General features: G+C 38.1%; 1 protein-coding gene across 1 annotated transcript in view; it reads left to right on the top strand.

The window, feature by feature from the left end:
* Positions 1-26,862, top strand: part of LOC127454032 (dynein axonemal heavy chain 11) — a 101,788-nt gene that overhangs the window by 3,564 nt on the left and 71,362 nt on the right. Inside the window, exons 8-31 of the mRNA XM_051720957.1 lie at positions 361-528; positions 3,120-3,236; positions 3,332-3,469; positions 3,554-3,678; positions 3,785-3,980; positions 4,102-4,206; positions 5,659-6,054; positions 9,244-9,576; positions 10,169-10,423; positions 10,598-10,767; positions 10,886-11,108; positions 11,228-11,344; positions 11,556-11,642; positions 11,762-11,920; positions 13,777-13,860; positions 14,135-14,293; positions 14,877-14,999; positions 15,090-15,212; positions 16,049-16,273; positions 18,383-18,474; positions 18,606-18,732; positions 19,596-19,748; positions 20,256-20,489; positions 26,678-26,809. Of these exons, the coding sequence (XP_051576917.1) occupies positions 361-528; positions 3,120-3,236; positions 3,332-3,469; positions 3,554-3,678; positions 3,785-3,980; positions 4,102-4,206; positions 5,659-6,054; positions 9,244-9,576; positions 10,169-10,423; positions 10,598-10,767; positions 10,886-11,108; positions 11,228-11,344; positions 11,556-11,642; positions 11,762-11,920; positions 13,777-13,860; positions 14,135-14,293; positions 14,877-14,999; positions 15,090-15,212; positions 16,049-16,273; positions 18,383-18,474; positions 18,606-18,732; positions 19,596-19,748; positions 20,256-20,489; positions 26,678-26,809 (4,041 nt within the window). The remainder of the gene's footprint in view (positions 1-360; positions 529-3,119; positions 3,237-3,331; positions 3,470-3,553; positions 3,679-3,784; positions 3,981-4,101; positions 4,207-5,658; positions 6,055-9,243; positions 9,577-10,168; positions 10,424-10,597; positions 10,768-10,885; positions 11,109-11,227; positions 11,345-11,555; positions 11,643-11,761; positions 11,921-13,776; positions 13,861-14,134; positions 14,294-14,876; positions 15,000-15,089; positions 15,213-16,048; positions 16,274-18,382; positions 18,475-18,605; positions 18,733-19,595; positions 19,749-20,255; positions 20,490-26,677; positions 26,810-26,862) is intronic.

Raw genomic sequence — 26,862 nt, 5'->3', positions numbered from 1 at the left:
TCGACTTTACACAGAAAAAGTTAGTAAGCAATTTTATCACCCTAAAATCATGTTAACACGTATATTGTTTATGTCTTGTGGCTATAATTTTGAAATAGAGAGTTTGTTTACGGATTGTTTACGGATTGGCCCCATTCACTTCCATTGTAAGTGCCTCATTGTAACCCAGATTTTGCTTTTTTTTTTTAAAGAAAAGATGGGGCAAGTCAAAATACATTTTTGTGGTAATCAATATTGTACCACAAATGCTGTCGATTGAGCTTAACTTGTATTGAACCTGGAATATTCCTTTAAGAAATTGATTATGATATAAAACTAGCATTTGAACATTGGGATGTTGGGATGCTTTATGTTTTCCAGGCCGTTTTCTCCACCATGTTGGAGTTCCAAAGGTTGGAGAAGCTGGTGTTTGGAGGACTCAGAGGAAGGGTTTACACTGAACAGGTCTCTCTGCTGCATTCAGAGTTTCTCAAACTCTGTAAAGTAATAAGAGATCGGAAATACAATCCACTAGATTTGACATCTCAGGTATGGTTTGACTTTGGATCTTTTAGAGTAAGTCAAAAGATCATGAAGAGTGTGTTTTGAATTCCTAATAGAATTTTATGCTCCGAACAGTGAAACATATATTTGGCATGTTATCTTAAACATTAAACATGTTCAGTAAATCTTTGTAAATTATGTGAAATAGATAGCAGTGTTTGATGCAATAGTAGATATAACTCACTGATTCTTGAGTTAAGGGACAAAACATGTTTAAAACTTTTTGTTTTTAAATATATCAATTTGAAATGGGTATATTTGTAGACAAAGGTCTCAGCTAACAAACCATGTACAGGTTTTTTATAAAAACGCTTTTATCTGAAAATTCACATTTATTAAATAATTACATCTTACTGTAATATCGGTCAATTCCATCAGACACACTAAAAGCATGCTATTTTAATTTGATACATCCAACAAGAGTGTAAAGTCTTTAATTATCTAATAATGGTGTTCAGTAAAGGAGTTAAGTGATAAAATACATTCTATAATTTTTTATTTTTTTTCTGTTTTCACACTATTCTGAAAATTCTGACAGAGTTGATAAAATGTAAAAAATGTTCCATCTTAACCATGTGTTGTACACTGGAGCTATTTAGTTTTTTTCCTCAGTTGAAGCTGCCTCTTTAACCTAAACTAAAATGGCAAAATGATTCTTCAAGTCTGAACAGAAATTATCTCAATGGGATGAGGGTGTTGACATGCTAAAGCTGTGACCACAGAGACTTGAAGGTGCAGTATGTAAGATTCAGAAACCCTTGTTATTAATGACACCTGTGGCCGTTAAGTGAACTGCAGCCGTTACCTGTTGCTTGTGCTCGCGCTCGTGCACACACTCCTTAGGGACGCGAGCGAGCGAGCATTGGCCAAAACAATGACGTAACGTACAAAGAGACTGAACGTGATCCACCGGCATCATGCTGACAGATGAGGTAGCATAATTAAAATTACACAGTTATGATTGTTTTACTACAAACTTTGAGACTAAACTAAAACTACTTATCAGCTAACATAGCATACTGATACACACATACATACTACCGAACTATACCAGACAGTTTACTGCTGCACTGCACTGTTATGTTGCACTATTGTATGTTTTGTATGTCATATGTTGTACTACGAATAAGAAACCAGCGTATTTGTTTAAATTTATCCTGCAAACCTGACTTTTAGTATAAAGAGAAGATCGTTGAAATTAATTGAAAGTTACAAAGCAAGGCAGCTTGCAATTCGTCAGCGTTAGTAGGCAAGATCAAGTTAGCTAAAATTACACAGATCAATCCTTATGGCACTATATTTCACATGCTTTGCATTTATGTAAGCTTACCTGTCCAATAAGAAAATGCCAATTCAGGGTCGGTTTTGATCCCCAAAACCGAACGAAGTTCCCTCCAGGAATCAAATGCCCTGCCGACGTTCACTCTAGTTTTCGCTCGACCACGATCACGTTCCCGCTTAGCCAGACGGGATTCAGTAAAAGGCTCTCGGGAGCACGCATAAACGTCACATCCTTTGGATTTTCCCAGCAAAACCGACCCGCTCCCTTCGCATGAAAATCAGTCTACAGGCTTTAATTTTAATTTTTTTAACATTTTTTAAGTTGCGTTACAAGCCGTTCACACATTGGCAAAAAAAGGCAAATATTACATGAAAATTGTTACATACTGCACCTTTAAACATTGTTTGTTTGAAATATATAAAAATATAAACATTACCAGATCCTGTGTCCTACTGTTGCATCTACCATGAGCAGGAAGTGGGAAAGATGCAAAGTGAGGATACAACTTTGATAGGCAGTTTTTTATGGAAAATATAATTACAATTTTACGTTATGTAGTGTTGATATCTTATAGATCCCTAACTTTTATTTGATATTTATAAATGTGTTGCATTTTTAAACATTTTGTCTGGCAGTTTAACACTGTGACCTCTTGCTGAGTACAGGTTAATTGTAATTATTTAAAAATATAAGTATACACATTTCCTTTCAGATGTAACTCTTTCAGTATTTTTATTATGATTAATTTCTTGATTTGTTAACATAAAGAGGACTTTTGTATGTATGACATGTTTTGTCCCTTATCTCAAGAATCAATGAACTCTTACTGGGCCTCTGTTGCTATAGTTCTACTGTGATATTTATCAGTATCATGGTGAAAGTTTTTATAGTGGAAAGGGTTATCTTTAAAAAGATAAGGTATATGTGGATATTGTGACCAGAAGAGGTGGCCAGAAAGCTTAATTGGCAACCTTTTTTTCCTTGTGAGGTTTGATTGTCCTCATAATTCATCTTTATGTGAGTCCTGTTTGTAAAGTTTTAGATGACACTTTGTAGTAACATCCATAACTCTAAGTACTTAGCAAACTTTATACTAATTAATTACTTTATAGGCATATACAGTACTGTAGTGTTTAAAAGATTATAAGTAAAAGTACATATACATTAATAAGTGTTTGCACTTTTTTCCAGCTTTATTTTGAGTATTTAACAGTTGAAACACACATTTTAGGTACTTACCTGAAGTTGTTTGGCTTAATATTACATTTTAAACCTTGATTTAAAATTTTGAAAGGATTTTGAAAAAGACTGCGAAGGTTTCCAAGAAAAAGTGGCAGATTTTGATCAACGGCTGTCCAGGATTCTGTGCCTATCCTTTCAAGATTGTTCAGGACTGGAATCTGTTTTCAAAGTAAGCTTTTTAAATGAGGCTAATTTAGTTCAAAAATATAAAGAAAAAGCAGAATATAACCTATAATGTATCTTTCAATATGCATCTCTTTGAAGCTGGTTGCTGTGCTCAAACCCTTCTTGGACAGACACATCATAAAGGAAAGTTTTACTCCAAATTTCACCAAAATAATTCTGCTCTTTGGGGAAGAGCTGGACAAATGCAAACACCTGTTTGCTTCTCATTTTGAGCAGGTACAGTTATAGTTTTTCAGCAGCACCTTGTTGTTGGTATGCAAAATTGACCTTTTTTGGAAATCACTTATCATTTAATTCCAGAAAAAGAGCAACAAAATATTGTTGAGCAAGAACATGCCTGCTATGACGGGAGCTTTGAAATGGACAAAAATGATCAGAGACAGAATTCAAACTCCTTGGAAGAATTTCCGATTTGTTCTTGATATGTAAGTGTTTATAAACACTTTTTAGCTCATTTATTATTTTCATTTTTTTTTTTTTTTTTTTTTTGGTACAATTGAGTCTGATGAGGTTGGTGCAATCCTCTCACAGGACAGCGGAAGGTGCAGAGATGAAATTGGTCAGTAATAAGTACATGGAGATATCCGCACATTTAGATGAGTACGAGAAGCAGATCTATTTCAGCTGGTGTAAAGATATTGACCAGGTCTGCCAGATGAACCTGGATCGGCCCCTCATCAAAAGAGATCCCAGCACAGACCTACTGTCAGTAAACGTCAATCAAGAGGTGAAGAGCATAACTATAGTGTGTTGAAAATACAGCAGAGCACATTGCTTTAATTTCAGTTGTTAGACAATCCGAATACCTAATTGTAAATTTGCATAATGTTGACCTTTTTACCTTTCAGCTGATTTCTGTGCTGAAGGATGTGAAACAGCTGAAAATTCTTAATCAGATGAACATCCCCCCCGCTGCCTTGAAGGTTTATGAGAATAGAGAGATTTTCTTTAAGGTTTGTGAATGCTCAGTTTTTATTTGCCTATTATCAGTTACGATCTTGTTTGTTTTTAACATTCTATGAGGTAAGTGGGTCTCATTTGCTATTAATTGCATACAAGGTTCTCTCACAAAGTCTCCACCAGATTCCTAACAGGTGTATACACATACATTTGTTAATATTCTTATTTTAATTTACCCTTTTTATAGACTGTGATGATGCAGAGTAAACATAACAGGATTCTTTGTGTTATATTTACCTGATATTAATATAAATGACACTGCTGTGATGGGATTTTGGCAGTTTGGCATCTTTCTCTCTTCTACTGTTGGAATCCATCTCTTGATTTTTCATTTTTGGAAAGTCGTGGCAATGTAATTATGGAATTGTACTTTTGCCATTGGAGCAAATGGGCAAAAATAATACTATTTGCTGTGGTCTCCCATGTACCTGTATAGAAGTTACCCTGCTATATTTTACTTCTGCATTCCCAAAACAGAAATGTGAGAAGGGTTCATGTTAAAGGTTTAGTTCACCCAAAAATGAAAACTCTCATCATTTACTCACACTCATGCCATCTAAGATGACTTTCTTTCATTGCTGACAACACAAACAAAGAGTTTTAGAAGAATATCTCAGCTCTGGAGGTCCATACAATGCAAGTGGATGGTGATCAGGCCTTTGAAGCTCCAAAAAGCAGATAAAGTCAGCATAAAAGTAATCCAACAGACAGGTTTAATCAATGTCTTCTAAAGCGATTCAGTTGGTTTTGGGTGAGAACAGAACAAAATGTAACCTTTTCATTGTACATCTTGACAGCAGTCTCCTTGGCGATCATGATTTTAAGCTCAATTACATCTAGCACTCTGCACATGTGTCAAGAACTAGGAAGTGTATTGAGACTGTAATGGCAAGATGTACAATTAAAAAGGAGTTACATTTTGGTCTGTTATCACCCAAAATCGACTGGATTGCTTAAGAAGATATTGATTAAACCACTGGAGTCTTATGGATTACTTTTATGCTGACTTTATCTTCTTTTTGGAGCTTCAGATGCCTGGTCACCATTCACTTGCATTGTATGGACCTACAGAGCTGAGATATTCTTCTAGAAATCATCTGCTGAAGAAGGAAAGTCATACACAACTGGAATGTCATGAGGGTAAGTAAATGGGTGAACTATCCCTTTAATAAATCCACAGTTAGTAATTAGCATAATACATGCACAAACTATCTCCATATAAGGGTTTTCCGGACAACCTCTACTGTACAGTCATTCATAATTTTCTGCAAACATGTCCTGAGAGCACAGGAGTCTTAGATGTTTGCATATTTATGGTTGGAATTTGTTCAATATGGAACCCTAAATTTTGTGAAAAATGTAAGTGCAAGCTTATTGATAAATCATGAGTTCTGTGTCAAAAGTGAATGAGACCCATTAGGAGAATTTTTCCTAATCTCTCACAGAACCTTGGCAGCCTACATTTAATGGTGCAGTGGTACAACAAGGTGAGACAGATGACCCTTGAGGTTGAGGCTCCACTCATGAAGGAGGAGATGGAGATTATTGACCAGCAGCTCCATCGAGCTGAAACCAAGCTCACATGGCAGGACCAGAACTGTTGGGACTACATCTGCATACTAAAGGACTCAGTCTATCAGCTGGAGAGAAGACTTCAGAAAGCAAAAGACAATATTGAGATGATGGAAGGTCTTATGAATGGATGGAGCAAACAGCCGATGTTCTGCAGGAAAGACAACAAGAAAGACACACTCTTGCAACTGGAAGATAGAGCAGCACGAGTGGAAAAAAGATACAGCAACCTCAGGAACGATGGAGAAGCAATCAATAATTTGTTACAGGTGAGGGAGTGCCTTTTTCTTAATGGTGAAGTGTGTAATTTTTTCTGTTAAAAGACTCCTATCCCAGCTTAATGTGGAAAGACAACTATAAGTAAGCTATTCGTAAGTAGATGTTCCCTTAAACCTCCTATTCTGATTAAGTAGGGCAGCTTACAGTACTTTGCTGTTCATGGTCATTTTTGACCGGACACAGTACAGGTGTACATTTTTTGTTTTTGTTTTAAAGAAATTATAACATTTCTTTATCCCAGAAGTTAAAAACAATAAAATTATGCACTTCTTTTGTGATTTTATGTTTTTATTTACATATACATTTCTCGATTTCAACATTCATTTGCATATGAAAATTAGCAAATTTATGTAACATCACTACAGCAAAAACCTTGTTGAAACATGAAGAAAATATGAGAATGTGTCCTGTATTGAGGGCAGATTGCTGCCATATGGTAAAAAAAAAAACAAAAAAAAAAAAACATGAATTGAAAATCATGTCATGACAATAATAGCAAGTAGATGGCTGCAGTGTTTTATGCAGCCACCTACTGTGTAGTAATTCTAAATTGTATCACAAGTTATGCATTTTTATATATATTTAGACATTATCAAACTATTATTTGTCAAAGTTTAGCATTTTTGTCAAGTGTCAGTTTTTGCAATAAGGTCACATTATGCTTACAGTCAAACCTGACCTGGTGTTACAAAGACAAGACATACAATAAAATTGTTACCAATAATTTATTTCAAACATCAACATTTAATAACTTAAAGTAAATTAATAATAATGTCAAGAAAATGAAGAGTAATAAACAGAAATGAACAGCAATGGAATGTGAAAATTCAATTAGTGTATAAAACAGAAGATTCAGACTTTGTTCTTTGTTCTCTTTGTACATGTGTGCGTGCGTGAGTGTGTGCGTGCGTGAGTGTGTTTGTGCGTGCGTGTGTGTGGGCATGCGCTTGAGTGAATTTGTGCGTGCGTGTGTGCGTGCATGTGTTTGTGTGTGTGTGTGTGTGTGTGTGTTGTGTTCTGCCTTCTGGTTGTTAGTCTCACCCATTTATTTCTGTGTGTGTGTGTGCTGCATTGTGATTGTGTTATGGCCTTACCTCCTCATTTGTGTGCGTGTGTGTGTGTTCTGCTTTGTGGCTGATTTATTGATTTTATTTGACAAAAAAAAAATTGTGTTATAGTGTCTCCAGTTCATTTGTGTGTGTGTGTGTGTGTGTGTGTATGTGTAAGTGTGTGTGTGTTGGGGGTGTTTTGCACTGCATGTTGTAAAGTCTCACCACTTAATGTCTGTGTGTGTTTTTTCTGCATTGTGGCTGATTTAAAAATTGTATTTAACAAATAAAAAAAGAAAATTATATTTTTTTTTAGTCTTTCTTAATAATTTCCTGTGGTCTGTCAATTTTGACTTGCGAACAGCAATGGTGCCGTTTTTTTTTTTAACGACCACTTAGACTTATCGAATCAAGTCCAAATTTTTTGTTTGTGTGTGTTCAGAAGGCTAGTGGAGGAAAAGTCACAAAGGACCCTATTTTAAGAGTGCAAGCATTAAGCGCAACGCAATGCCTTAAGTCATAAGTGCAAAGTCATTGGGCATGGCCATGAAGTTTTGGTATTTTCGTGCAAGCATGCGCTAGGTCAAGGCAAAAGTGGGTTTGGCGAAATCGCCATGTGCAACACGCAAAAGGCGTGCCATTTAATTCTGAGGTTCTTCTCAGGTTATTCCACCTTCTGTGTCCTATTATATAGTCCATTCCCTCAAGCACCAACGACTTAAACAAAGACAGCACATTCATAAGAAGTTGGTAGTGTAAATGGACTGTATGCAATGAATTAGAAGAATTGAAAATTACATTATTTTGTGCTTAGTTGCGTCCTTAATGAATGTCAGGCATATTTCTAAAACAGCTACACACTCCTTTTATACGCATGGAAAATGTGATTCTCGTCAGAATTTAGATGTATGCTCCATTAAATTAAGTAATTATTATGAATCATTTTCATCTACTGACATACAAATCATGGCTAGTATTAACATTGTATCGGCACGCATTTCACTTCTACCGGTCGATTTTGAAAAATGACATTTATTTATTGAAACACTAAAAAATTTAACCAAAAATATTTCTAAATTCGAAATACGAAACGAAAATATAATAAAAATAACAAAGTGGTAAAAAAAATCATACTAAATCCAAACATTTTACTCACTTCTTCCACCGGCACCTTTTTCAGTGACTTAAAAATCACTCTATGACGACGTGGAAAATTGTTGTCTGAATTCAATCATAAATACAATTATAAATATACAATAATAATAATACATATAAACATAACAATAATAATAATAACTGAAATAAGAAACCATGATCTCTAGAAAGTTTATCACAAACATCATAATTTTTTGTTTCAACAAACAGCTTCAACAGCGATTGAAGGGACATGATTTGATGTTCTGTACTTTCAGAATCTGGACATGAAATTTATTACAACCTGCTGGTGGAAATCCAAACTGCATATGCAGGAACTGTATTTGGACTTTGCGCTGAGTTAAGAGGTGGTATTGAAGCGTCTAAGTGCAATTACATATTTCTAAAGAAAATAGCAAACTGCGTATTGCGCCACATTGGTTTACATTCAATACACCCTTATTTTGCACGCCTCCACCCACAGTAGCGCAAACACTCCCTCCCACGGCCACTTATGCTTTGTGCTGGCACGAAAATTGCACTTTGAATTAGCACGCTCATGAAAATTGGATAAGACGTTGCACACGGTCATAGCGCGTAGTGCTGCGCTTTGCGCACTCACGAAAATAGAGCCCAGAATCTTGTACTGCTCTGATAAATGAAACCATTTTTATTACATCTGAAAAATGTATTTAGGTAAAGTATGACTGAACAGAATAGGACAGTTAAAGTGTAAATACTGTGGTTCTGTGGAGCTATCAAAACATTGCTCCGTTTGAAATAGCAACATGGGAACAACCGATGGCGTGAGTTTGGGACGGGACTAACTGTTTGCAATGCCAATGGAAGACAAAGGGCAGTGTTCAGGAAACCTGTTTGAAATGTTTTTCATTTGGTTACGTTAGTGATGCAGAAATTACACACTTCAGCTTTACACTTCACTTCAGCTGGTGCCTTTTTATCAGAAATATTCCTGTTTTCTTGTATATTTTCCAGGAGAACATTATGCTCTTTGCTGCAGATAGTTCCTCGGATGCATGGAAAGCTTATTTGGAGTATGTGGATGATATGGTGGTGGAGGGGTTTTTCAGTGCAATCACTACTTCTGTAGAGTTTTTCATTGATAATACAGAGGCGTCAGTGAAACAGGCTCCCCTGTTTGAGGCTCAAATGCTGCTGACAGGATCCGAGATTATGTTTAGACCATCTCTGGACCGAGATGCTGGGGATGGACTTTATGAATTGGTGGAAGAATTACTAGGTGATGTGTTCAAGATGTCTGCTCAGGTGAAGAGGGTGGCACCTCACCTGGGCTTGGAGGACTATCAGGTACTTACCGTTAAGATAAATTAAGAATAAATGAAGTATATATAAGTATATAAGAATATATAAATAATGAAATTACAGAATAAACATACAGTAAGAAAATATCTTGAACTTTAGAGGCTTAGAGGAGAACCATTGAGGATCTATGACATACAGTGGCCCCAACAATTATATGGTCATTAAAGCCACACTTAAAATATATGAATGTTATCGAATTAGATAAAAGAATATCAAACTAAGTGGCGTTTGCACACTATTTTCATTTTTCATGCAAAAAATAGTTGTCAGGTTTTAAATGATAAAACAATAGAAATAAATATTAGAAATTAAGACATATCCATACATATTGAAATTATTTCTTTGAAAAGCTTCATTTGAAAAAGATCATTTGTTTACAGATGCCCCATTAGTTTGATTTTTTTGTTATCTATGCAACAAAATTCATACATTTTCAGGGTAGCTTAAGTGTCCAAATACTTTGCAGGCCACTGTTTATCTGTTCTCTCTGTTTGATGCTATCTAATCTGTATCAGAAAGAAGTTATGCATAAGTATATTGTTGTGCAAATACAAATGATTATTTACTGTTCATTTAGGCTGATGTCGAGGACATGTTGGACCTCTTAGATCTCAGACAGGAAGTGATGGAGAGAGTTGATGATGTCATGAAGAAAGCTTTGCAATACCAGGATGCATTTAACCGCTACGCTCCCTTATGGCTTGACGACAGGGTTGAATTTCTTAGGCAGTTTCTCCTCTATGGTCATGCGCTTACAGCTCAGGAGGTGGAGGCATATGGAGAAGATGCATTTCCAGAAAATCCTCCCACCACAGTGCAGTTCGAAGAGCAGGTGAAACCTTACTGCTTTTAATGTTTTTCCTTAAATACCAGGTATTTAAACAAGATGTGACATACTACTAATTTGGCATACAATGATAATATAGATATCGGACCATAAACTGTCCTCTAATAGTAGAGGGAAGGGTTTGTCTTGTTATTAGAGAGCTGTGTCCTTTCAAAACAGATGAATCATTATGAAGATCTACATGCAGAGGTCAGCAGTTATGAGGACTCACAGGTGTTTGAGGGCTGGTTTAGAGTGGATATCCGTTCCTTTAAGATGAGTCTTTTAAACATAATCAAAAGATGGTGCTGGATGTTTAAGGAGCACCTGATATCTTATGTTACTGGCAGGTGAGAGCCCTTTCAATAATTACATTAAAAATAATAATAATTAAACACCCTTATTTACTCAACTCCAAATGCTTTCCTACATCAACTAAAGTCATTGATTTCTGCTGATGTTCTTCAGTATCGGTGAGCTAGAGGAATTCATTGTCCAGGCAGAATTCAGGCTTAGAGAGCCGGTGTGCAGTGGAGACTACCAGGCTCTTGTGCAAGTAATGGGTTACTTGCTGGCTGTCCGAAACAGGCAGACTGGTACAGACAGGCTTTTTGAACCCATCAGTGATGTGGTCACTCTTCTGGAGCGGTATGGAGAAACCCTACCTGAGCATGTTCACGCACAACTTCAGGTGAGAGTATTTTAAAACTCCTGAGCCTTTGAGGGGAAATGTACTAGCAAATAGTGTGTATTGTTAGATATGCTTGATAACAAAGCTCTTCTTTACTGCAAATTACTTACCTGTATCAGGAGCTGCCAGAGAAGTGGAATAGCATGAAGAAGCTGGCCTGGACAGTGAAACATGAGGTTGCTCCTCTCCATACTGCAGAAGTGGCTGTCATTCGCAGGAAGTGTGTGGCTTTAGAGGTGAGGTTTTCTCATTTGCTCATAACTAAATATCGGTTAAAAGTGTGAGACTTTTCTCGCTTGAAGCAAAATTAAATGTTTTGTTTGCAGGGTTGAAAGTCTGAGAGTTAGCTATGAGACTTCAGTAAACTTTTTATTGCAACTTTAAGATAAATGTGCCCTTCATGTAAAATACTATATTATTTTTGCTGATTCACATCTCTTCTCTTAGAAAAAGCTGAATCAGTTTCGAGAGAGGTTCAAAACAGAAGCTCCTCTCCAATACAACACAGAAAGACCTTACACTCTCCTGGATAAAGTAAATGTTTCTTACTCATAACGCAGTTTTGATTTGTATACATTTACATACATTCACATTTTGTGTAGTTCACGGTGTACATTCACAGTATTGTGTGGTAAGGACATTATGTTTGTTAGTGTCACAGGGAGATGGTGATTTTAGAGGCAGAGATGGCAGAGCTCCAGGAGTCCTGTAAGCTGTTTGAAGTGAGCAGCCCTGATTCTAAGCAACTCCGGCTTTGTCAAAGAGAGACGGCTGTTTTAAAACAGCTCTGGGATCTGATGCTGTGTGCTCAGGTGGTTCATGCTTTTTAGTTTTACCTTATTTTTTATACAGTTATTGTTCTGATTTTTAGTTATTTAGCCAGATTAACTCTGCACAGGACTCTTAGCATGCTGATAGTGAAGGGATAGCTTACCTAAAAATGCAAATTCGGTCATCATTTACTCACGCTCATGTTGTTTCAAACCCATATGACTTTCTTCTGTTGAACACAATAGGAGAAATTTTGAAGAATATTAGCACTGCTCTTTTTTAAAACAATGAAAGTGAATAGTGACTGAGGCTGTCAGTCCCTATCATTCTGCCTTGCATGTCCTTTTGTGTTCCAAAGAAGAAAGTCATAAGGGCAGCCCTCTACATTGCAAGTAAAGCACTCGCATATGCAACCAAATTTCGCACTATGTGACTAAAATATGTCTGTTATTAGCCACTGGATAGTACATTTTCACTCGCCAGTGATTGAATTGTATAGTGGTGAAGAACTTAAGCACAGCAATCTTTTTACTGAATAAAAAGCTGCCGTTTAAGAAGCTGGATTCAGCCTCGTCTTTTACTGCGTGCTGTGTCTTGTGAGTGTGCACTCTGAAGGAAACATACTTTATTTGGCTGGAGTGGGTCCTGAGGTGTCATGATCACGCCATCACCAATGCTTTAGTTGAGCCGTGATATGCCATAGTTACATTTACATTTCATTTAACGACGCCAACTCTGATTTTGCTTAACCTTTTCCACAGACTGTTTTCACAACATTCTCCATTTTACAGCATGGCTACAGACCAGTAACGCGCATGTTGGACATCTGTTAGACAGTAAAAGTGTTGCAAAACTCGAGAGCTTGTTGATTTGTATTTGAGAAATTGTACAATAAATATTTTTAAACTTAAGTCTGTACACATTATGCAAGTAAAAGTTTCCTGTTGGCTCGTTCCTTGTATTTTGTGTCCAAAGATGAGATTCACACACTCCATTTTATGTCTCTTTTGATATACAGTCAGTTGGTGATCAAAAAGGAAAGAATTAACATTAATTCTAATCATACATTGCACAGATGAGGGACAAAACCACTGGAGAACTTCTCTCTTGTTAATGTGCGCTTCGCTAATTCAACCATAAACATTTGCTGGCAGAGTTGCCAGTTCTCTTAAAGAGACAGTACCATTTTAGTGCTTGTTAAACATATAAATAAAAGCTTAATGTAAATCGTACAAGTGCATATAAACAAACATGCAACAAAATGTAGTAATTGTAATAAATGTGTAAATATAAATATTTAAAGGGACAATCATACATTATGAAATATTTTAACTTCAACAAACATTGTAAATGTGAAATAATGGAGTCAAATATATGAATACTTTATATATGTGAAGATGCCCCCTTCTCGGTTTGGTTAATATTTTTTTTTCAGTTTTCAGTTGCATTATGCTTACATCAAAAAAATATGAAGTCAAAAGTCTGCCGAATAAAAACAAACATTGACTAGCCAATGGCGATTCTTTCTTCAACTTGTCCGTAGTGGGTTCTATGGGTTTGGAACACATGAGGGTGTGTAAATGATGACAGAATCTCCATTTGTGGGTGAATTATCCGTTAAGAACAAGAATAGACTTAAAATATATCTTGAATTTAATTTGTTTTTCTTACCCCATTGGCAAATAGATTTTTTCTTGTTTTCAAGTTTTAATCCAAGAAAATGTCGAAATATATTGATGTCTGATTGTCTAACACATTTTGCTTCTCAAGTGTATTTATCTTGTTTAAATTTATTGGAAAATCAGACAAAATACTGATTAAGAAAATGATTTAAATGAACTTCGAACACCTTGTTTCTGGCTGTTCAACTGAATGTTGGAATGTTGTGTCCTCACAGTGCAGTATAGCATCCTGGACAGGGACAAAGTGGAGAGAGATCAATGTAGAACACATGGAGACAGAGCTGAGGAGATTTACAAAGGTTAGAATGCCTGCATCAGTATCCTCTTATAACAACATTTGAAAATTTCCAAGAAAAAAGATTTAACAGACACTGTTGTCAAGTTGCTGTTAGTATTTCTTATAAGTATGTTGCCAAACACACTTGCTTGAAGATTCTGATTTTATGGACCTATATTTATGGACAATATTCAGTGCTGAATTTTGTTGAAGTGCATGTTGAACTGGGTTTGATATAGTATATAGTATATTTGATAGTATATCTTTTAACTAACACTAATTTTATGTCTGGCCAGGAAATGTGGGTTCTTGATAAAGAGGCCCGTGTTTGGGATGTTTATGAGGGTCTGGACCATTTGCTGAGGGATCTGTTGGCTTCTCTCAGGGCTGTGACAGAACTGCAGAACCCAGCCATGAGAGAAAGACACTGGCTCCAGTTAGTCAGGACTACCGGGGTGAGAAAGAAAGGGTAGAAGCAGAATATAACCATTACTTCAGAACTGAAAAAAATTATTACTTTAATCTTATTAATTATGCATACATAAAACACCCCTATAACAACAGGATTGAGCATAATTCCTTTTAATTTATGAGCTGAATGTTAAATTAAATTGGCCACACCCCACAGGGTGTTAAATTAGAATTGATTCTAATTTATTTCTAATTGGTTTTTATATAATTATTGATATAATGTAACATCTTTGGAAATACCTCATACTGAAAAATGAAATATAATATTTAAAACTTCACTAACAGCAGTTGTATGGATTATTTTATTAATTTAATTTCATTACATTTTAATTCTACTTCCTTAAATTCAAATTTGAATTACAGTTCTGCATCCTGTTTGCTGCCTCAGTACAATTTCAATTCAGGAATTTAAAAAGCATTCGCAATTCAGTTCTGAATGGTGCACAATACTTGTAACACTTCTGGCAAAAATCCAATTTGAATCAATTAATTATTCCATACATTCATTTTCATTTTTTTTTTTTTACGGCATTTACACAAGTTTTTTTAAACATGCTGTTCTCTCAGGTTCATTTCACCCTAATGGAAGGAACGACATTTGAGGACTTACTGGCTTTGCAGCTGCACAGATATGAGGATGAGGTGCACACCACAGTTGGGAGAGCAGTCAAAGAGATGTCCACTGAGAAGGTTCCATCTCATATCTCTCCCAGCACACTTTTGGCTTTGACACATTTTCTGGAAATAAAAACAAGTGTGTAATATTTGTTTTTCTGTAAGGTTTTGACTGAAATTACGCAAATGTGGACACGGATGGAGTTTTCTTACGAAGAACATTACCGCACTACTACACCAATGCTCAAATGCAGTGACGAACTTATAGAGAGTCTGGAGGAGAGTCAGGTACAAACATCTCAGAAGTGTCACATGCAATTAGCTGGACAGTTTATCAAAGAAAAAAACATAAACATTGATACTGATAGCATGTTCACTCAGCTTATCAGAAATGTTAACAAACTGTTGCTTGGCAAAATAAGCTTGGTGTGGCCAAGCTTTATCTCTTTCTCTGCGACCATCCCACTGCGCAAAGGAGAGCGATCTTTCATTGTCAGCCGCCCGTATTCAGACATCTGATTTATAGAGACCACACATTGCCGGCTTTGTCATCACACTGCATATGTAGGGGCCAAATCTAGCCAAACACATCTGAGTCTATTGACAGTGAGTCTGCCGTCTGTGCGAAACCGGCCCCCTTACACCCACATGGCTGAAAACAGTAAAGAGAACAGAAGGGCACAGAAACAACAGACACTGGGCAGGGAGTAACCAAACCCAAAACCCAGGTTACTTTTAACAAATCTGACATCTCATAACCAGAGCTAAACCAGATCACCTCCATATGTGACCTGGATTTTAGACAGTAAACTAAAATGAAGTGATGAAGTTTGTAATAACATCTAGTGGAAAGCCTTCCAAGAAGAGTGTAAGCAATTAGGGAGGGCTGCTGCCTATTAATGCCAATAGTATTGAAATTAAATATTCAGCAAGCACATATGGATGTGGTGTGGTGTCCATATACAGTACTTTTTGCCATATTGTATATATCATAAATTAGATTTATTTGAAACTCAAAATCATGAAGTTAATTACTATCCAGTGTCCACTGTTTACTAAAGTAGACTGTCCAGACTATTAGCTGCTGACTCTGTATACTGTACGCATCTTTGTTCCTCTCTCAGGTGCAGCTGCAGGTGTTGCTGCACAGTAAGCAGGCAAAGTTCTTCCATGGGCAGGTGTTGGCTTTACAAGCCCAGCTGACTCGGGCTGACTCAGTGCTGTTTCTCTGGCTGGAGGTGCAGAGAACTTGGGCTCACCTGGAGAGCATCTTCATGGGCTCAGAAGACATTCGCCACCAACTGCCAGAGGAGGCACATCAGTTCAGTTCTATTGATTCTGACTTTAAGGTATGCTTGATTTAATCTCAATTTCACTGATTACCATTGTTCTGCATGCCATATTTAGGGTTAAAGTATATGCTTTCCATTAAGGTCAGTCTAGGACCCCGTTTACACCTGGTATTAAGATGCGTCTCAGGTGATCCGATCACATGCTGTCAGGCGAGACACATCACTGTTTACACCTAGTCACTTAAATGCATATTCTTTGACCACTTTTGTTCAGATTTCATGGGCAGGGTCTCTGATTTCATGACAACACACATTAATCACTGTGCTACTGCGTAATAATACACAGCAAAAATAATCATAAAAGACAAAAAAGTGTGAATAAAACCGGAGCACTGTTTCTCCCAAATGCAGTAGAATTTAAATTGTAGCACAAATGAAACATTCAAGCACAATTATCCATTATTTTAGTATAGTTACCTGTATTAACCTGAGCTTCGGATGTGTGTGCTTGTCATCTGTGTCCCTGCATGTTGATATCACACACACTGAAGAAGATTCTCGTGGTTGTGTATGTATCCGCTTTTTCAAATTTTCTGATCGAGCGGCTATTTCCTTTTAAAGCTGCCTGTAACCGGCAATGTTTAAAGGAATAGTTCTCCCAAAAATGAAAATTCTCTCATCATTTACTCACCCTCATGTCATCTAAGATGTGTAAGACTTTCTTCTGCTGAACACAAACTAAGATTTTTTAAGAATATCTCAGCTCGGGGGCCTGGGTAGCTCAGCGAGTATTGGCGCTGACTACCACCCCTGGAGTCACGAGTTAGAGCCAGGTCTCCTAAGCAACCAAATTGGCCCAGTTGCTAGGGAGGATAGAGTCACATGGGGTAACCTCCTCGTGGTCGCGAATAGGGGTTCTCGCTCTCAATGGGGCGTGTGGTAAGCTGTGCATGGATCGCAGAGAATATCATGAGCCTCCAGTTCTGTGATTCTCCGCAGTGTCATGCACAACGAGCCACGTGATAAGATACGCGGATTGACTGTCTCAGAAGCGGAGGCACTTGTCCTCCACCACCTGGATTGAGGTGAGTAACTGCGCCACCACAAGGACCTACTAAGTAGTGGGAATTGGGCATTCCAAATTGGGAGAAAAAGGGGATAAAAAATAAAATAATAAAAAAGAATATCTCAGATCTGTAGATCCATATAATGCAAATTAATTGTGATCAGGCCTTTGAAGCTCCAAAATCTTACCATTGCAGTCTCTAGGCACGATCATGGTTTCAAGCTTGATTACACTAACTAGTGCTTGACGCATGCGTAGAGCGAGTTTGAAATCATGATCGCCAAGGAGACTGCTGTCAAGATGTATAGTGAAAAAGGAGTTACATTTTGGTCTATTCTCACCCAGAACCAACTGGATCTCTTAAGAAGATATTGATTAAACCCCTGGAGTCTGATGGATTATGTTAATGCTGACTTTATCTACTTTTTGAAGCTTCAAAGTTCTGGCCACCATTCACTTGCATTGTATGGACCTATATTTTTCTAAAAGCGGTTGATTGACAGGTGGGGGGTGACGATTCTGCTGTCCGGGGATGCATTCAGGACGGATTAACGTTTACACCTCAAATGTGATGTGGGCACATGCATTATTGACCTCCATATTTGTTTTTTGAGATCCGATTACAAAACGATTTGTACCCCGTTTACACCTATATTTAATGCTGAACACTTGTGATTGGATCACCCGAAACACATCTTAATACCAAGTGTAAACGGGGTCTAGACGAAAATTCTGTCATCAAGTTACTCATGTGTACCCTCATATTGATTCAAACCCATTTGACTTTCTTTCTTCTGTAATAATATACTAATATACTATATATTAATATAGTACTTAACATCTGCTTTGTGTTCCATGGACTTTTTTTAAGCACTTTAATAACAATTTAAGTACTGATAAAAAAATAAAGATGAAACTCTGAAAACAAATATAATAGGAGAGTACAAATGAGAAATTATTGCGACAAGTTAAAAGAATGGAAGCAAAGATGGTGTTACAAAATAATTATGATTTTTTTAAGTGTGGATAAAAGCATCTACCAAATTAATAAATGTAAATGTTTATATTGTCTTTTTGTGTGTTGATGTGGATGTGTGAAGGATCTTATGTTCAAAAGTGCCAAAACAAGAAATGTAATTATTGCCACTAACAAGCCCAATCTTCTACCGAAGCTTGAAGATCTGCAAGGGAGGTCTGTGAAATCTTAATTTAAATCTTACTGTAAATTTAAATCTTAAAAATTAAACACTTGTTTAAAGAGGTCTTCATAGTTACACATTTCAATACAGAGATATTCTGAACGTTTCCTGTTATTTATTCTAGACTTGCTGTATGTGAGAAAGCACTAGCCAAATACCTGGAGACCAAGAGAATGGCTTTCCCTCGATTCTATTTCCTCTCCTCAGCAGATTTACTGGACATCCTTTCCAAGGGCAGTCAGCCCAGACAGGTACTGTATTAAAGGGATGGTGTGCCCAAAAATTAAAATTCATGTTGTTTCAAACCCACATGACTTTCTTTATTCCATGTAGCACAAAAGGAGATGGTAGGCAGAATTTAAAGCTCAGTCACCATTCACTTTCATGTATGAAAAAAAAAAAATATGCAATGAAAGTAAATGGTGACTGAGGCTTTCTTTTTGCCTAACATCTCCTCTTGAGTAAATGATGAATTTTAATTTTTGTGTCCTTTAATAGTTAAAATTCTTAACTTTTTAACTTTAAAATTCTTTAGAAAATTGTTTGACATTTGTCTAATTATACAGCTCATATCAGTTTTACAGTTATCCATAAGCAGGTCAGCTATGAACTATGCAGACTTTCCTGGTATTTGTAAAATAAAAATATAAAAATTTCTGGAAATCTATTTTACATTGTACTGTATTTCCTCATCATTCTCCTCAATTGCCTACTGTAACCTTTATTCTCTGTGATTAAACTTTTTCATCATCAGGGAGGGTGATAATTCCAAGGGCAGTGCTTCTCTGTGAAATATCATAACGATACATAAAAGAAAGTTCCTCTCTTGGATTGAATCTGATCCTGGCCACCTCCTTGTTTAGGCAGATCCTCCCACATATGTGCAGGCTTTCTCCTGAAGTATTCAACCAGAACAGGGTTAAAGTGCTTCATCTCGTTCTCATTGTACCTCGGTTATAAAAAGAATTGCAAATATATCCACAATCATGTCATTATCCACGAATAAGCATGTACTTAACCATACATAACTCGGTAGATTGATCCAATACAAAGAGGTACTGTATATCATATATTGTTCTGTGAAAATAATGCTTTATGGTTCATTGCTTTGTAGGTAACCTGTCACCTGTCTAAGCTGTTTGACAGTATGGCTGATCTTGAGTTTTCTGACAAGAAGGAGGGAGGAAAGGCCCCTGCAGCAGTGGGAATGTTCAGCAGAGACAGAGAATATGTTGCGTTCTATTCGCAGTGTGACTGCATTGGACCGGTAAACCCCACATTCACATGAAATAATGAAATAAGACTCCAATTAAGTCAAGTTTATTTTAAAACTGAAAGCTAGAAATTTTGAGTTAAACATGTTTGTCTGATTTGATGGTTTCAAAGTGGTTTTGGGCAATTTTGAGCAATAGTCAGGCTGGGACTAGCTGGTTAACCAGCTAAACACCATCTTGGCCATGCTGAGAGACCAGTTAGACCACCTAGAACAAGCTAAGACCAGCAAACCACCTTAGTCTGGTTTAAATTTTTTTCATCCAGAAAAGTTAAAAGTTACAGAGAAAAGTTCCTTTTTGAAAGTGGTCTGAAACTTTCTAGCCATTTCTGGCCTCTTTAGGGAACAATTGTGATGCAAGATTGAGTGTGGCATTGACAAAGTCTCTCTGAATTTTTGAAACTGGTGTTATTTTGTATTTTGTAAATATTGAACCCTGATATAAGAGTTGTCAACAGTGTAGTAAGATTAATTCCTATGGAGCAAGCCATTTTCTGTCAGGTTGAGCTCTGGCTGACCCGTCTGGAGGACGTAATGAGGGAGGGAATGAGGAGGCACATAGCTGAAGCGGTGGCCGTATACGAGGAGCGCTTGCGGGAACACTGGATCCTGGAGCTGCCGGCTCAGGTTGTCCTCACCGCCTCTCAGATCTGGTGGTCCACAGATATGAATCTGGCATTCGAGCAGCTGGCCGAGGGTTTTGAGATGGCACTCAGAGATTACAACAAGAAACAGGTCATTTGTTTACATTTCTATGTAAAGTACTGTATTTTGTTTCAGATTAGTTTCTCCTCCTAAAAGGGAATAAAGCTGTTTTGTGATTCTGTTCTATTAATGACATTTTCAGGTGTTTTTTTTAAAGGTGATGTACGTTTTTTGATTTTGATGTTAAAATACTTTCTTCTATCCCAGCTTAAAGGAATATTCCAGGTTCAATAGAAGGTAAGCTCAATCGATAGCATTTGTGGCATATTGTTGATTAACACAAAATTAATTCCTTTTCTTTAAAAATAGCAAAAATCAAGGTTACAGTGAGGCATTTACAATGGAAGTGACTGTGGTCAATTTTTGGAGGGTTTACTGTAAAGGCAGAAATGTGAAGCTTATAATTTTATAAAAGCACTTACATTAATAATTCTGTTAAGGGTGTGTTCACACTTGGCAGGTTTGGTTCGATTAAAACGAACTCTGGTGCGATTGCTCTGATAGTGCGGTTAATTTGAACAAGTGTGAACGCTGCCATCCGAACCTTGTTGTGCACCAAACAAGCGGACCGAGACCCCCTGAATAGTGGGTCTCGGTCCGCTTCCCAATGAACTTTGGTGCGGTTCGATTGATATATGAACGCAACATGGACCAAAGACGTCTAAACAGGAAGTAATTTGCCTAATACTGACCTCAAGCATACCTGGTTCATCATAGGAGCTATGTTGCCCATTACAGTTCGGTACAGGCGTTGGAACCGTCATCAGCCATCTTTTGCAGCATATCTTCATCTGTGTGTGCAATGGAGGAATTCCTGGTGCTGTTTTGACTCCTTTACACATTTTATTAGCTCTTCATTTGTTCTCAGCTGGTGAAAATACCACCATATATATATATATATATATATATATATATATATATATATATACATAAATCCAACAAGCGCATTTATCCCAGCAGCCAGCATTGTTTTGGATATTCGGCAAGTTCCGTCGCAAAATGTACATCATAAAAGCTGTCCAATCAGGTTGTGACTTTTTCCTGATGCCTTTTGTTTTGTATCTTTAGGTTCGGCGTTAAAAATGCCAGTGTGAATGCTAAGTGAACCAGGACTAAATGTATCATTTTCTTTTTTGGTCCGGACCAAGAGGACCAAGAGAACCGAACTACAAGTGTGAACACATCCTAAAACTCATGTACTATTTGAGCTGTGAAGTCGTTTAAATTGTCATTTTAGGGTTTCTTGACATTACATGACATTGTCATAGCAACGAAGTTGTAAAATTGGCATTAACTTACACAGCAAAGGTTAGTAAGTGATTTTATCACACTAAAATGCATATTGTTTATGTGTTGTGGCTATACTTTTGAAAAAAGTGAGTATTTTAATGTTCAAAAATTTACCCCCATTCACTTTCATTGTAAGTGCCTCACTGTAACCCAGATTTTTGCGTATTTTTTTTTAAGAAAGAGTTCAAAAACATTTTTGTGGTAATCAACATTATGCTACAAATGCTTTCGATTGAGCTTCACTTGTATTGAGCCCAGAATATTCCTTTAATAATCAGGGACAGCTATAAATAATCCACAGAAATTACACACTTCAGATTTAAACATTTGAACAGTGCTAATGCTCCCTGGTAGTACAACGCTGCTATATCTCATGACAGATAAAGACACGGTCTTCTTGACACTTTGATTTAAAACCTGAATTTACAAGTCATGAAATGTCATTAGTTCTAGAGCCTAGACTTTTCTACATAGTGCTAGACTTTCTGTTTTAAAGGCATAGTTCACCTAAAAATGACAATTCTGTTTTCATTTACTTATCCTCATGTTTTTTCAGATCAATTTAAATGTCTTTCTTCTGTGGAACATAAAAGGAAATGTTAGGCAGAGTGTCTGTCACCATTCTATGGGGAAAAAATGCTTTGAAAGTGAATGGTGACTGAGGCCAACATTCTGGCTTACATTTCCTTTTCAGAATCACAATGAGCTTTATTGCCAAGTATGCTTACACATACAAGGAATTTGTCTTGGTGACAGGAGCTTCCAGTACACAACAATACAAAAACAGCAATAAGACTTTTAAAAATAATTAAAATTGAAAAAAAAAAAAGATAAATATTGAAAAGAAAAAAGTATATATAGAATACACAATAGACAATATATATATATATATATATAAAACACACACACACACACACACACACACACACACACACACACACACACACACACACATATATATATATATATATATATATATATATACATATACACACACATACATACACACACACATACACATACGTAGTGCAAATCTAAATACAAATCGGTTATGTACAGTGCAAGGGAATGTAATGGCAGAAGAGGTAAGCTGTGCATTGCACATTAATTATTGCTCAAAGGAGCAGTTTTAACTGTTGCTGAGATGGATAGCCTGGGGGAAAAAACTGTTCCTGTGCCTGGCGGTTCTGGTGCTCAGAGCTCTGAAGCGTCGGCCAGAAGGCAACAGTTCAAAAAGGTAGTGGGCAAGGTTAGTAGGGTCTAGAGTGATTTTTCCAGCCTTTTTCCTCACTCTGGAAGTGTATAGTTCTTGAAGGGGGGACAGGGGGCAACCAATAATCCTCTCAGCAGTCTGAACTGTCCTTTGTAGTCTTCTGATGTCTGATTTCGTAGCTGAACCAAACCAGATAGTTATTGAAGTGCAGAGGACAGACTCAATGACCGCTGAGTAGAACTGTATCAGCAGCGCCTGTGGCAGGTTGAACTTCCTCAACTGGCGAAGGAAGTACAACCTCTGCTGGCCCTTGAGTCAATGTGTGTCTCCCACTTCAGGTCTTGTGAGATGGTAGTGCCCAGGAACCTGAATGACTCCACTGCTGCCACAGTGCTGTTTAGAATGGTGAGGGGGGTCAGTGTTGGGGTGTTCCTCCTAAAGTCCACAATCATCTCCACCGTTCTGAGCGTGTTCAGCTCAAGGTTGTTTTGAATGCACCAGACATCCAGCTGTTTAACCTCCCTTCTCTATGCAGACTCATCATCATCTCGGATGAGGCTGATGACAGTGGTGTCATCTGCAAATTTCAGGAGCTTGACAGAGGGGTCCTTGGCAATGCAGTCGTTGGTGTAGATGGAGAAGAGTAGTGGGAAGAGCACACATCCCTGGGGGGCACCAGTGCTGATTGTACAGGTGCTGGAAGTGAATTTCCCCTGTCTCACAAGCTGCTGCCTGTCTGTCAGAAAGCTGATAATCCACTGACAGATAGACGTGGGAACAGAGAGTTGGTGTAATTTAGTCCGGAGAATAGCTGGGATGATGGTGTTGAAAGCTGAACTGAAGTCCACAAAAAGGATCCTTGCATATGTCCCTGGTCTGTCCAGATGTTGCAGGATATGATGCAATCCCATGTTGACTGCGTCACCCACAGACCTGTTTGCTCGATAAGCAAATTGAAGGGGATCTAGAAAGGGTCCAGTGATGTCCTTCAGGTGGGCCAACACCAGTCTCTCAAATGACTTCATGACCACAGACATCAGGGCGACAGGTCTTTAGTCATTAAGTCCTGTGATTTTTGGTTTCTTTGGGATGGGGATGATAGTGGAACGTTTGAAGCAGCATGGGACTTCACACTGCTCCAGTGATCTATTGAAGATCTGTGTGAAGATGAGGGCCAGCTGGTTAGCACAGGATCTAAGACATGCAGGTGAAAGGCCATCTGGTCCCTGTGCTTTCCATATCCTTTGTTTTCGAAAGACGCAGCTCACATCATCTTCACAGATCTTAAATGCAAGTTGAGTAGCAGGAGGGGGGAGGAGGGAGGTTGCAGGAGGTGTTGGTGTTTGTGTGAAGTGAAGGTCAGAGTGGGTGTGGGGTGTGAGATTGGGCCTTTCAAATCTGCAGTAGAACACATTCAGGTCGTCAGCCAGTTGTTGGTTCCCTACAGCACTGGGGGTAGGAGTCCTGTAATTCGTAAGTTGTTTCATGCCACTCCACACTGATGCAGGGTTGTTAGCTGAAAACTTGTTTTTCAGCTTCTCAGAGTATCTTCTTTTAGCCACTCTGATCCCCTTATTCAGTGTGTTCCTGATTGTACAAGACTTTATACCCAACTCTGTAAGCATCCTCTTTGGCATGACGAATCTGCCTGAGTTCCGCTGTAAACCATGGTTTGTCGTTGTTAAATGTTAAATAAGTCCTAGTAGGAATGCACATATCCTCACAGAAACTGATATATGATGTAACAGTTTCTGTGAGCTCGTCCAGATCTGTGGCTGCTGCCTCAAAAACACTCCAATCAGTTCAGTCAAAGCAGGCTTGTAGTTCCAGCTCTGCTTCGTTGGTCCATCCCTTTACAGTCCTTAATACAGGCTTAGCAGATTTTAATTTCTATCTGTAGGTTGGAAGAAGATGAACCAGACAGTGATCAGAGAGTCCCAAAGCTGCTCTAGGAACAGAGGGATATGCATCCTTTATTGTTGTGTAGCAATGATCCAGTATATTTCTGTCTCTGGTTGAGCATGTAATGTGCTGTTTGTATTTGGGCAGTTCACGTGTGAGATTTTCTTTGTTAAAATCCCCAAGAATAATAATAACTGAGTCCAGGTATTGTTGTTCTGTTTCTGTGATCTGATCAGTCAGCTGTTGCAGCGCTGTGTTCAAACACGCGTTTGGCACGATATACACAAACCAGAATAAACGAGGAAAACTCCCACGGTGAGTAGAAAGGCTTACAGTTAATAAAGAGCGCTTCCAAATTAGGACAGCACATCTTCTTTAATGTTGTTACATCTGTACACCAACTTTCATTGATGTAAAAGCATGTTCCACCGCCTCTCGTTTTCCCCGTTAACTCCGCGATGCAATCCGCTCTGAACAGCTGAAAGCCCGGCAGATGTAACGCGCTGTCCGGAATGGCTTCACGCAGCCAGGTTTCTGTGAAGCACAAGGCAGCAGAGGTTGAAAAGTCCTTGTTTGTGCAGGTGAGGAGATGTAGTTTGTCCGTTTTGTTAGGGAGAGAGCGGAGATTCGCAAGATGAATGCTCGACAGCATTGTTCAAAAGCCGCGCCGATGGAGCCTGACCAGCACGACTGCTCGTCTCCCTCGCCTGCGTCTCATAGCGCATTTAAACAACACAGTCGTGCCTCCGACTTAAGTGTCAAACAAAACGTCCGAATATTCAAAATCCAGGAAAAGATTGACTGGTATATGCTGTCGAATGTTCAGCAGTTCATCTCTGGTAAAACTGACTGGAAAAAGATTACTAAAAACAGGACAAACAAACAAAAACAACAAAACAATAGAAGCGCTCCACACCGAGGTGGCCATCCACGGCGCCATCATGATGTATGATGTTTTGCATTACACAGAACATAGAAAGTAATGTGGGTTTGTACCAACATGACAGAATTACATTTTTTGTGTGAGCTATCTCTTTATGGCACAGATAGAGCACATCTGTTGTATGTATGAGGTGATGATAAAGCCTTTGAAAAAACCGAGCTGTTTATTCACTATGATGAAGTGAATAGTGCTGATCTGTGTAGACTGCCATGAGCCCGTCCATATTCTCGCTGCAGCTTCAGGATCTGTCATCAAACGCAGGGAAGGTTAGCACGTCCTTGGCTGCCGTTTAAATAATCTGCCTCTTTCCCTTCAAGCCCTTGATTGGAGACGCTGTCAGACAGCATGGGGTGATAAATGCAGTACAACCTAAGCAGCTTTTACACCAAATAGAGGCAGGAAGATTACATCTCATTTGCCTGTCTGTGACAGCGATCCACGGTATCGCCTCTTAACCACCTCCCCCCAACTCTCATACACACACACACACACACACACACACACACATATTGACCCACCACTCTCATTCATTGCCACACTCACATACACACACACACACACCAGCTGCCTGGTCTTATTCATAGTCAAACACTCTTATACACACTCGCAGTACCCCCAACATTGATAAATGAGCTCTGTGCTTATTTGGCCTCCCAACTGGAATATATGACTATATGACCTTGTTCCATAAACGTTCTCTGATGAACACATGACCCTGAGCCCCTATCACTGCAGTTATTACCATCCACTTCTCTCTGGCATGTAAATTGATATAATTACTGTAAGCAGGGGCCACAAAGCTTATTGTATGCTCTCACAGACCATTATTGTACCCTCATAAACTCTAAAATATCTGTCCTACTTCTCTAGATTACCCAGCTAAACTCCTTAATAAACATGTTATTGGGAGAGCTGAACCCAAGTGACAGGCAGAAGATCATGACCCTGTGCACCATAGATGTTCACGCCAGAGATGTGGTCTCCAAACTCATCGCTCAGAAGGTTGGGTCATGATTGCTGTGGTCCATAAATAATGATTATGTTGACAAACGGAC

Source organism: Myxocyprinus asiaticus, chromosome 16, assembly GCF_019703515.2.
Source record: "Myxocyprinus asiaticus isolate MX2 ecotype Aquarium Trade chromosome 16, UBuf_Myxa_2, whole genome shotgun sequence".
Classification (NCBI taxonomy): Eukaryota; Metazoa; Chordata; class Actinopteri; order Cypriniformes; family Catostomidae; genus Myxocyprinus; species Myxocyprinus asiaticus.
Note: the sequence above shows the minus strand (reverse complement) of the source record. Positions and strands in the feature narration are given on the sequence as shown.